Raw genomic sequence first — 13125 nt, 5'->3', positions numbered from 1 at the left:
CTCCTCAAAGAAACACAAATTATTTATAAAGTCTGAGTCTCTTTTTTTGTTTTTAACTTTGTTATTGAAAAAAAGACGAAAACTGACTTATCCATAATAGAAATGTGAATATATCAATTACCAAAAAAAAAGAGAAGAAAAACAACACATACAAAACATATATTTGATATCAGATTATTTTTCATTAATTCAGTTAAATTGAACTCAGGGGAAGAGTTCCACACTGGTAAATTTTCTGTGTACTGAGAGTATTTTACTTTTGGCTCAGAAGATATTGAGACATTTTCATTAATATTACAAAAACCACATCTACGATATCTTCTGTACAGCAGAAGGAAATGAGGAGCAATACGAGTAGTTACTTGTATGCCTCATCAAGACTTTTTTCTGCCTGATCTTTATTGATTAGATACCAAAATAATGGGATGTTAGCACATTCTGCTTCATATTCTTCAGCAAACTCCCTATTGTATTTTTTCATTACATATTTCCAGTAGTCTGATGCTTCGAGACTCTTATCTGGCTGAATATCCCAGTCCTTATAAATTTTCTTGTATTTCTTATAAGGGCGCCATTCATTGTTTGTATGACTGCAACGAAATCTGTTGTCACTGATCACGGGAGATGAGCATATGTCAGTGACAAGTCGCTCTGTCCGCTCCCACCTGTATCTACCCAATCCCTCCGGCCTATGCAGTGAAACAAAGTGCTCAGTATGGGCTTTTCCTCCTGCATCACAGGGAGCTTTGCAGAATGGACACTGTTTGCCACAACCAATCAATTTGTTGAAAAGCTCATTCTGTGGATTCACATGGAGATGTTGTAGTTTCATTTCAAAGGTAGATTTTTTGAACTTCTTTCTGAGAGTTTCTGGCATGTCATTCACAGAGGCCGTGAGACAGTCAGCAAACTGTTCCTTGTCAGCATTGTTCAGTATCATGAAAGCACCAAGAGCATCCTGGGAAATGACCAGTTTATCACCAAGTTCTTTGCAAATATCTTTAATAAAAGCCTTGAAGCCATCACTCTTTCTGGTTTTTGCCTTTTCAATGGCAGAATTTATGCTGTCAATACATGACTGCAGATGTCGGTCCTCAAACTCAAAAACTGTCGACTCATTTGAGAAGTGCTTCTTTATTTGTTCAAGTATCCATGTCTTTACATACTTCTCATATGAGCGAATGTAGCTCACATAATTTTGAAAATCATCCTTGGAGAGTAAATCCAGTAAAATTGAATACTGGAAGGACATTCTTGTGCTGAACTGCTTGAGTTTCCTCATTTCATCAATGATATCAGGACCCAGGGAGCGATTAATGAAGTCTTCAACAGCAGGCTTCAAACATCGATTTGTGAATTCTTTTGCCTTCTTCTGACACTGGTCTCGTTCATGAAACACATCTTTGAAGTCCTCATGAAATTTTTCCTTGTTTTTAATCAGACATCTGTACGGATCATTTTCTTCTATGAAATCTTCGTGCATTTTCTGAAACTCTCTGGCTGCAAATCCACAGATGTGCTGTTTTAGAGAAACTTCAAACTCAGTATTTATCTTGACATCTTGATTGTTTTTTAGCTTCTCATCAGTCATGCGGAGGATCTCCTGGATGTAAGTGTCATGGTAATCGTTTCTTCTTTTCACTTGTTCATTCACAAGGTCAGTACAAGCTGCTATGATGCTGTCAGCCAGATCTTTTATGTGATCCTGACCAGTCAACCACTTTTTTGTTCCGTGTTTAATTTTGTTGTACCATCCTTCAGCTGTATATTTGAAAGACTCTTTTCCAAAACTTTTCAGACTCTTTTCACTTAATAACTCATTTGCACGCCCCCCCCTGTGTTTCAGATTTTCTCTCAGACAGCGGGACACTCTGTCTGTGACATTCGAGGTTTTTTGTTCAGAGAAAGACAGTTTTTCTAAAGTTTCCTTCCACATCTTCTCAAACTCTTTGTCCAACTCTGTGTCTGTCATTTGGATGTTTTTTTTCTGAAATTTATCAATTAATGCACACACTGCTTTTTCGATCTCTTTCGTATGATTGTCTTTGATTTTATCAATTTCTGTCATTCCCTGTCTGATTCCTGCTGCTGCTTCAAGCTGATACATTGCACCATTTTCTATTTCAAGACGAAGGATTTTTGCACTGTTTGAGAACTCCTCTTTGTATCCTTCAACCAGATACACATGACCCTCTGTTTGCTTGAAATATTGTGTCACATTGTCCAGAATCTTTGTCTCCCATGCAGACAGCACTGTGGAGGCTTCACTTTTCAAAGATCTGAGAAATTCTCTCATGTCAGATGTTTCAGATTTTGCTGCAATGGTACCAAAATTGTGAATTTTAGTTTCTGCATTTCTTACCCAGGTGTACATGTCTTTTCTGAACTCCCACTCCCATTTGTTGAACTCTGTGCAGAGCTTCATGTATGCATCAGCTACGAGGCTGTTTCTGAAGCTGAAGATGAAGTTTTCATGCTTTACTGCATTCCACAGACTTTTCACCCACTCTTTAAACTCCATGATATTATTAGAAGATGACTTACAGTTTCTCAGTAGTTGGATGATGTTTTTCTTGAGCTCATATACAGCCTCACTGTATCCTGCATTAACTGGTGCCATTGGTGGGTTTCCATTCCACAGTCCAGGAATGTACCAGTTCCCAGTGTCTGGACTGTACTCCATCACATCAGTGAAGCTCTTGTTCCCCTCTTTCTTTTCCATTTTGGCTGCTGCCTGAGTCATCTCATTCAACTGATCCAGGAGCAGTTTCCTGTCTCGTAAGTTCTTATCATGGGCTGAAACATCAGACACATTCTGGTGAACAAACTGACATTTAGGCTTTTTGCCCACCTCCTTCATCCTGAGAAAAGCGTGCACAACTATTTGTAGGATGTCTTTCATTTCAATTAAATTCTCCATTGCAATGTTGACTATGGTCACATCACTCAGCCCCACAACAAGTGTTGCAAGTTCATTGTCGTGCTCATAGCTGTTGTCCAGTTGTGCAAGTTCTGGTGACTTTAAGCCCTCAGTGTCAATGATCACCAAGAAGTCACAGTTTAGGACGTTTTTCATGTCTTCATTGATTTTGATGAGCAACATAAAGGCACCTCGAGTACATCGACCACTGCTGACTGCAAACTGCACTCCAAACATGGTGTTAAGGAGAGTGGACTTTCCTGTGCTCTGAACTCCAAGAACTGTGACTACTCGTATCTTTCTCTTATTTCCTTTTTTCTTTGGAGACACCAGGTCATTGAGCTGAGAGAGAACATCACTCACCCATCTGAGAGGGATGTTGGATGCATCTCCATCTACAAGCTCAAGAGGAAATCCATCAAGCAACAACTCTGCACACAGTTTGGGCAGATGCTGCAATTGTTGACGTGATGTGTCTGTTTTGGGGAGAGACAGTGAAGCTTCATAGATCTGACCCATTTCACGGAAGAAGTGTTCAGTCCCCAGTGAGCTGTTGGAAATTTGTCTGTCAATTTCTTTGATCTCCTCTTTGTTCTCAGAGTTCTTGCATTTTTCTTTATATTTCTCCCTGAGTTCACACAGTTTTATACGAGACACATTATCGAGGCTCATTCTCATCCATTTCAGGAAATAAAACCTCTCTGTTCCTGGGCTTGATATCCCTGTGATGAAGTTTGTCATAGCTGTTGACATCTCATAAGAGTTTTGCTTTTTCCGCAGTTCTTCTTTCTGTTTCTGAAGATCACTTTTGTAATCTTCTACATTTTTAGACCCAACATGTCGAAGTCGAAACTCTTCCTTCTCTAAGCATGTCAGTGTTTTCCATATTTGTCCTTGTCGGGGAAGCTCATCTTCTTTATATTTATGGATGTCTTGAATTCCTGCGGTGATGGTTTTTGCATTTTTCTTTGCAGTCTGGCACTCTGAAAAATCTTCATCAACCAGGATTCCCAGTTCATGGGCAACATCCACCATCTTCTCTATTTTCATCTTCAGCTCTGATTTCTCAACCACATTACTGACTGTTTTCCTCAAATCTTTTACAAAGTGTGCATCATTTTTCTCCTTTGTCTTAATAATGACGTTATTTTCAGTCAGATCCAATGCAGTTGCTACTTTTTCCAAAGCATCTAAATTGAAGCGCTTGCTCTCAAAGTTACCCACCAAGAAGATCTGTGCTTTTTTGTTCTGGCTTTTAAGTAGACTGATCACAGAGTCAGACTCAGAATCCAAATGATCAAAGAAGACAAAAACTGCTGCAGATGTCTGACACAAAAAGGAGTATTGTGTTTCAAATGAAGCAATGTCCCCACGAAGGTTAGCTACAGCCACTGGCTGACTGAAAATGTCAATGTTTGTGTTTCCACCAGGAAGATACCAAGTAATTTCAGTCAGTCCGTTGGAAATTCTTCTTGGACTGTCACCACACTCCATGTTGTGGTGAACAAAGGTGTCGTGGTACTGCTGAGAATTGCTCAGAAGCTCATTGAGAAACTTTGACTTGGACAAGGAGCACTCACCCAGTCTGACAAAAGAGACCATTGGAAGTTCAGAAAGAACGATTCTTTCTTCAATGAAGCCCTTTGACTGTGAAAGAGACTGAGGTCTGTACTTTTTAACAATGTCTCTCATGGCCCACAGCATGAGTGTGCACTGTCCTGTGTCACAATTAGGAAGCAGCAGAGGGACAGAGAACTGACACATGGACATTTTTAGTGCCATTTCCTGCTGTACAAAACCATCAGAACACAGAAAGAGAGCAGTGATTATGTCGAGCGGGTTCACCATGTCCTCTTTGTTTGGACTGCAGACCAGACTTTTAAGACTGAACTTTTTACTTCCTGATTTATCATCACTGTTTGATTCAAGCACTGAGGTACATTTCACATTCCTAGCAGTAACATTAAACATCATTAGTTTCTTTAGAAAATACCATGGTAGGTCTGATTTACACTTGGCAGGTTCATCAGTGGTGGTCTTCTTATTAATCCCAAGTATTCTGCTGAGTGATAGCTTCTTTGCGTAGTACTGGTTCAATCCCAGTTCTTCTAATAAGCTCACCAGGTGTTGCACTGTGGATGTGAGATTTAAATGTTTTTATTTACAACTTAACCAGTATGCCATCTTTTTTTGTAATTGGTGTTAACGTTTACCTGTGTGTGTAGCAGTAACAATAGACTGACTTTTGTTTTCATCCTTCATGTCTTCAGGAGCCTGAGTGGACTTTTGTACCTCTGGTTTGAGTGTTTCAGGCTCTGATTTCTTCATGTCTGTCGACTCTTGCTCAGTTTCTTCCTCTCTGCATGTAATCACTGTGTAGTTCTCACTTTCACCAACAGGACTGTCCAAATGCTGAGACACTGACTCACTGCTGAATGTAAACGCTGTTGTCGTCACATGACAACAAGTAACTGTGGGGATAATAATAGTAATATTGATATTATTAATATATTAATGGTTTTATTTACAGACCTCACATCATATCGTGTCTTTCTGCTTTAGGAGTAAAAAGCAAAAAGCTGACTTTTACCTCCTGTAATAATCTGCTGACAGTAATCCCAGCAGGTAGAACATGGTGCTGATGGAGGGTCATTTACTTCCTCACATTATATTTCCATAAATAAATCTTCATCACTGTTTTCCTTTTTTACAAATGATGATAAAAAGAGAAAAAAAAATGAAAATAAATTATTGCAAACACAGTATCTCCAAAGAACAATATTTGAGTTGCATATATTTTACCTCCATTGTTGATACAGAATCTGTCATCCAACATTGGCCTCAGGTTATTCAGCCAGTTTCTCCCTGAAAGTAATGAGAGGAAAATATTTAACTATTTATGCTCCAAAGACTATTTTATGGTTGCCATTTTGAAAAAGACTACAAACTCCCTGCCTCTCCCCTTAATCTCACAAACAATTTGAGCACTTTAAAAAAAACATTCATCCATTCTCTTCTGCTTATCGTTTTCAGCATCACAGGGGGGCTGGAGCCTATTCCAGCTGTCTTAGGACAAGAGGCAGGGTACACCCTGGATAGGTCGCCAGTCTGTTGCAGGGCTAACACATAGACGCAGACAACCATTCACAATCACATTCCTACCTGTAGGCAATTTAGAGTCACCAGTTAACCTAATCCCATTAACAATGTGAGAGAAATCCAGAGTACCCGGAGAGAACCCATGCACCCACTCAATTTCAAATCAAATCAAATCAAATCACTTTTATTGTCACATCACATGTGCAGGTACATTGGTACAGCACATGTGAGTGAAATTCTTGTGTGTGAGCTTCACAAGCAACAGAGTTGTGCAGAATACAATAATGTAAACAAGCAGAATACAAGAATGGCTACATCTGAAACGAATAAATATATGTACAATATATAATAGTATATGCATTTCTGGATGTGTATACTAAATATTTTCCTACGTGTGTGTGTGTGTGTGTGTGTGTGTGTGTGTGTGTGTGTGTGTGTACACATATTTTACAAATTAAATAGAGTAAACAATAAATAAAATATATAAAAATATAAAGAGTTGAGACATGTGCAAAACAGTGGCATTACTGTACAGTATGTAGTGCATAATGTTGAAGTTCCAATTTTGTAATCATGTCATCGGATCTGTGGCCATATGTTCTGCACGCTTAGTTGAAGAGCTGATTTACTGTAGGTACAGTGGTCCCTCACAATAACGCGATTAACCTTTTGCGGCCTCGCTGTCGTGGATTTTTTGTGTGCAATTTTTCAAGGGTTTTTTGGGGGGTTTTGCACAGCGCATTGTGTTCTGCGTCCTGATTGGCTGTAGACCATTGTCAATCAATCTCGTGCTCCGTGTCTTCTGTAGAATACAGAATGCGTTCAGCTGGTCAAATTTACATAAATCTCAATTGCTAGCAGTGTGACTATGAAGCCTGCACTGTATATTTGTAAGTTTTCTCCCCAACAAACACAACAATGTCGATGAAACGTTTTGCACCGTCAAAGGCAACCGTGGGTGCCTTTGGTTTCATTCCATAATACTCAACGAAGGTTTGAACTGTGTTCATGCCTGTCTGAGAAAAGTGCATAAAGTGTATACTGAGGCTTAAAACATCTATTTACAGCCGTAAAACATCTATAATAATTATAATTATAAGTAAAGTTGGCTACTTCATTGATTTCACCTATCACGGGTTATTTTTAGAATTTAACTGTATTAGTTAAAAAAGCTTTATGTTGTGAAAAACTGAAATCTGGAAATTAGAAGTGTTTTATATTGTTTATATTAGGGCTGCCACGATTAGTCGACTAGTCACGATTACGTCCACTATCAAAATCGTCGACGACTGATTTAATAGTCGACGTGTCGTTTGAAGCTTTGTAAGATCCCAAAAGACGCAGGAATAAGTAGCAGGATTTAAGAGTGTAATAACGGACTGAAACAGAAGATGGCAGCACTGCATGTACAAGGATGCCAGCTGCCGTTAAACCCCGAAGAAGAAGAAGCAGCTGTGTCCCAGAATTCATAGCGTGGCCCAGATCAGTTTCCAACAATGGCGGCAGCTAGTTAGTTTTAATATTACTCTTATTATTCTTTCTGGGTCACAAAATAAACGTTTAACATATTTTCAGGCGAGAATGTAGCTGTGTAAACCTCAAATATCGGCTCAGTTTATCAAGACACCGCATATTTTCAAAAGCGCTCCGACGTTTTCGGAGACGTCTGTTACCCACTAGCTCGATAGCTAGCCGGGGCTGAGTTTATTAAACTCCACCGAAACAATCTGCACATTTAATTAAAATTAAATAAACTATCATCTTGTCTTTATTTTCAGTTAGCACATACCTTAAAGCTGTAAGCTAATGATAGTTATATAAGAGCAGATGCTGCTGGTGCAATAAGCTGTACTTTTACGTTCAATGGATGATGATCTGAGTAGTCGACTAATCGCAAAAATAATCGGTGACTAGTCGACTATCAAAATAATCGTTTGTGGCAGCCCTAGTTTATATTGTTTTATAATGTTTTTCTGTTCTATTTGAGATTGCTAAAATTTGTGTATTTATTTATTTTTGCTTGTCTGATAAGCATTTATTTTTTTAAAAAGTAAAAAGTAAATCAGACATTACAACCAGTTACTCAGTACCTGAGTAGTCTTTTCACCAACTTTGTTTTTTACTCTTACTTCAGTAATTTTTTGGATGACTACTTTTCACTTTTACTTGAGTAATAATATTTCAAAGTAATGCTACTCTTACTTGAGTACAATTTTTGGATACTCGACCCACCTCTGCTCCTCTTGTAATGTTAGATGAACACTTTCGTGTTCGCTCAAAATCATGTGACCTTTTGTAAAGGTGTTTAGTGCCTCATTTCCTTTCATTCTGTAAGGCATCCTAGTGGACCTTAGGTACTGTACAAACTGTTAGATGAATACTTTGAATTAGGGCTGGGCCATATTATACCGTTCATGGTAATACCGGTATAATGTTGGGCAACAATAAGAAATTGAAATAGCGCGATAGAATATGCGTAAAACGCGCATGCGCAGTGCCTTTGTTTTCATACGCACATGGCGAAAAAAGCATGGCGGCGACGGCGAATGAGAAGGGCGAAAGTAGATCGTTAAATGAAACAGATGAACCAGAATTGGTTTGTAAAAATGCTGCAACTTCAGTGATGTGGAACTGGTTTAGCTTTCGTCCGTCAGATACACAACAAAGCACTATTTTTGGTAGAGCATGCTAGCAGGCCATCGTTATTACCGTGTTTTTTGGAAAACACGGCACACTTAAAATTAATCCTTTGATTTTTCTGAAAATCAACAGTGCCCCTTATACCTTGTGCCTTATGTATGAATTCTGGTTGTGTTTACTGACCTCGAAACGATTTTACCCATATGGAAAAGAAATAGTAAAAACATATATGATTTACTCATGAAAGTGGCCACTTTCTCATTACTTTCATATTTTTTTTTAGTAAGTATACAAAACATGCAAGTCTCATTATATAATTTTCCAAGGGATCTTATATGTGTTTTCACTCTTGTATGCTTTTCATACAAGTTTCATACAAGACAGATAAAAACTTTATAAGATTTATATATATCTTTTCCATATGGGTATGTGGTACACGGCGCTCGAAAATCTGTCAAATGTTTCAGTACGACTTTGCTAAGCTACGAAGCCGCACCACTTGATGGATCGTCGGAGCATTACGGCTATCGTAGGCAGGAGCCTTGCAGAGTGATATGTACTGCGCTTCAACATAATAGTACCGTATTGTGTGTGTATAACCTCTTTTTAAGTTTTGTGGATTATACACGGTTATGCTGAGGATATGTCGGCCAATTTCCACTGGAAATGCCTTTTGGTTAAACTGTCAGCAAGGAATTTGCATTTGCACTGTTAGTTACATAACTTTAATGCCCATAAAAAACAGCTGCTTGTTTAAGTGAAAATAAATTGATGGGGTTTTTTATTTGCACTTATTGTGTCAGTTATATCGTTATCGCAAATTTTCAAATGTATATCGTGATAAATATTTTTGTTCATATCGCCCTGCTCTACTTTGAATTTTACTCAGGTTTATGTGATTTCTTGTACAGCTTTTACAATAATTTGCCTCAGATGATTTAGTGCACAAATATTTTCTGCAGTTAAAGAAATTTTTTCAAAAAGTGAATGCTGAAGCCATGAAACAGGGTAGAACTGTTTAAGCAAAAAAAAATGAAAACACATACAAAGGTTATTATATTCAAATAAAACTAAACTTAAAAACTAGATGTGAAAAAAAAATTAAAAATACTTTTTAACAACCTAGTTTTTAAAGCTGTTGTTCTGAGCCGTGGATCTGGAAATAAATCTACCGAGCCCAACTCTTACTTGAAAATGAAAAACTATGCTTTCAATATGGACATATAGAAATATATCTCGTGAGGTTCGAATACAGATACGATATGATCCACAAGCAATGCTTTGTATGCATTTGTTTCACACTGAGAGTTGAACGCAGAAGGTGGAAGCATTAAATATGCCTCGAAACTGACTGCACTTGGCCATGCCACATGATCTATACATGTCAGGCGATTTGTCCATATGTATTTAAGGTTTTGTGAGTGTGCGGGAGAGATGTCACAGGTATTTTTAGACATTTGTACAAACAGAAAGGTGATTGAAAGTCCAAATGGTCAGATTCATGAAGCTGAAACTTTTTAAATTACATGTGGTTGGATTGCTTGGTATTTTTTTGTATAGTGAAGCATGCCTGAGTCCTCAACGGTTTCACATAAATCATTGTACACATTTGAAAAGCTCAGTTTAAGCTTGTGGATCATATTGTATGAATTTTTATTCAAAAGTAGGCCTGCACGTAACACCTCAGCTCTGCTTTTCAAAATGTTCGTTGAACAGCTCTTAAAAAGTAAAAAAGCTCTTCTCCTTATTAAGACATCTTATTATTCTTGTATTAAGTAAATGTATTGTCCTTTCTGAATTGCATCATTTCTTACTCCCATCTGCACCACACAAACCACAGACACACACATGCACATGTAGGTCTTTTTCTTCCAGTGTTCGGTCAGAGGGTCTGAAATGGCACTTTTGATGTTGAAGCTTCATGTATGTACGCCTGATCTAGACAGTGATAACCACATTATAATATCTGGCACACTATACCAAACTTTGTGACCTGTTATCAGTCTACAGCAATCCAAAAATGCACCTGTTGTAATTTTATCACCACAGTGTGTTAAACTGTGCTGATAACTATAACTATAACTACATCAGATAACTATGTATTGTTTTTATCTGTGAAAACATTAAAGTGTAATCATAACCCATAAATCAGACTGTACGGCCACAAAGAATGAAAAAAAAAGCATTAAACAACCTACCGTTACAGAAGAGATCTGCCTGTTTAACCTTTTCTGCTTCTGCACTACTAGCAGTAAGATTGTTTTCCTGTTTCTGCAGATAAGTCACTTCCTGTAGCGCAGTGTAGTGCAGAGGAGATCCTGAACACCCCCTTTATATGGTTAGATGAACACTTTCATTTCAACCTGGATCATGTGACTTCTTGTAAAGTGGTTTAGTGCCTCACTTACTTTCAGGGGATTCTAACTGCCTCTTCAATAAAGAACTACTATAACTTTATGTTCCACACAAATATGTGTAGGGGTTTTTTTGTAAGAGAGAAGGCAAATAGCTCCAGTTATAGGTTTTCACAATTTATTATCAAAATGGTTAGAATTTCTAATTTTTTTACATGGCACCATGGACCTCGTCTCTGGTTCAGAGACAAAAGGCTGCCGTGTCTCTCTGCTCACTCAGGAGACACAAACAAACAAACAGCACCACACCAGGCAGCAAATAATTATCGGTGATAAACAGGATTTAAGGAGATTGGTCAAAAGTTGGAGAAGAGCCACAGTTCTCCTTATTTGACTGAGATCCAGCACTTTGGCTCATGTTTCTTCTTCTGATGCTTTGTTGGTATGTCTTTATGTGGAGATGCTCCTGTTACCATGAAAACCACCTCTTGTCTTCCTGTCAGGCCTGTAGAGTTAGAAGGGAGGGGGGGGGATAGTGCATACTATCTCCTAACGCCTGATTTATGGCTGTAACAAACCCACAGCAGACCCGTGTGCATGTTCATGCTTTGCGGCATTCTTTATTTATATGCAAACACACACAGAGCTGCAGCTCTCTCCTGCTGCCAGCTCAACATTACCACCGCCAACACCACAGGACCCAGTGCCCTATTTAAGTCGGCGGGGGTGATTGCGGATGCCGTGCAGGTGCGTCCGCCTTCCCTGCACGGCACCGCAGGCCACGTCCCGCCACAATGGCCTTGGCTAACTTCCACAGACAAGAATGCTTCTCTCTGTTTATGTCTGTTAGTATCAGAGTAAGAGCCCCCCTTCAAAACATACTCACAGTACACTGTATGTAGCAAAGTATAAAACACACATATGTGATGCTAATTATGAGGTATTAGCCTTACAGATAAAAATAATTTGCAACACATGCAAACACAAAAATACTGCTGCTCAACTGTGTAATGTGCTTCAAAGGTGTAGTTTAAACAGTGTGCAGTAAGACTACAATTACTGTTTCTGTGTGGCCTAACCTACTTTCTTCTTAGGGGAAGGTTAAGGTTTTAGCTTTTGAGGTGTTTAGTTTTTGTGGTGTATAGAGGTTGAAGTGTCTCTAAACTGTGTGCTCTACAATAATTTGGAAGAAATGCTACTATGTTTTCCTTACGCTTGGTCTAGGACTGTGTCAGCAACTGCAATTAAGGTTCATAAACCCATTTTTGTGTGATAGTTTTAATGTACTTAGAGACAGTTTATACATATTAATGTGTTGGCTTACCAGGACATTTGCACTTGTGGTAACCACCTTTTTTCTTGGTTATACTGGAAATTTAAAATGGGTAAGTTTAATAAAACTACAAATATGGAGCAGCTTTTTTGCTATGCTAAAGCCCAACCAGTGGCCATCCAGTGGACTAACAAATTGAAATTGGTCCTATTCTTGTAAAATAAATAAATAAATAAATAAATAAATACATATATATATATATATATATATATATATATATATATATATATATATATATATATATATATATATATATACTAAGAACTAAAGTATCCACTGCACTTGTTGAGGTCCTGTTAAAACAGTTCCTTTTGGAGGTGGATCCCTCTGATTCAGGAGTTGGTGCCATGCTCTCAAAGCAAAGAGATTTAATGTATCCTTGTGTCTTTTTCTCCTGTTGTCTCTACCACAGAATGTAATTATGACACTGGAGGAATGGAGACATTTGCTGGAGGATGCTGAGGAACCTTTTGTTATTTGGACAAAACTGTAAAAACCGTTTAGTGCAAAACTGTTTTCTGCAGATTAAAGACAGTTTGTTACAAAGTAAATGGTTGAAGGAATGTTATATCTAGTGTATAACAGCTAGATAATCTTGAAAATTGTAAATAAAAATATAAACAAGGGCGAATGTGAGAATAATAACTTTTTATATCCTACACACATACAGCCACACACACACACACACACACACACACACACACACACACACACACACACACACACACAGACTTTGTGCTCTCTTAGGTGGACAAATTCCCTTTTACAGTTATCATCCT

The 13125-nt window shown here is 38.1% G+C and overlaps 1 protein-coding gene across 1 annotated transcript; it reads right to left on the bottom strand.

The window, feature by feature from the left end:
* Positions 1-242: 242 nt before the first annotated feature.
* LOC113018928 (up-regulator of cell proliferation-like) lies at positions 243-10895 on the bottom strand. The gene is made up of 5 exons (XM_026162358.1): positions 10858-10895; positions 5723-5785; positions 5511-5622; positions 5134-5391; positions 243-5052 (listed from the first exon to the last, which is right to left on the bottom strand). The coding sequence occupies exons 4-5, from the start codon at positions 5246-5248 to the stop codon at positions 359-361; spliced, it is 4809 nt and encodes a 1602-aa protein (XP_026018143.1). The 5' UTR covers positions 5249-5391; positions 5511-5622; positions 5723-5785; positions 10858-10895; the 3' UTR covers positions 243-358.
* Positions 10896-13125: the final 2230 nt, after the last annotated feature.

Source organism: Astatotilapia calliptera, chromosome 3 (genome assembly GCF_900246225.1).
Source record: "Astatotilapia calliptera chromosome 3, fAstCal1.2, whole genome shotgun sequence".
Classification (NCBI taxonomy): Eukaryota; Metazoa; Chordata; class Actinopteri; order Cichliformes; family Cichlidae; genus Astatotilapia; species Astatotilapia calliptera.
The sequence above is the reverse complement of the archived record's forward strand: the minus strand, read 5'-3'. Positions and strand labels throughout refer to the sequence as shown.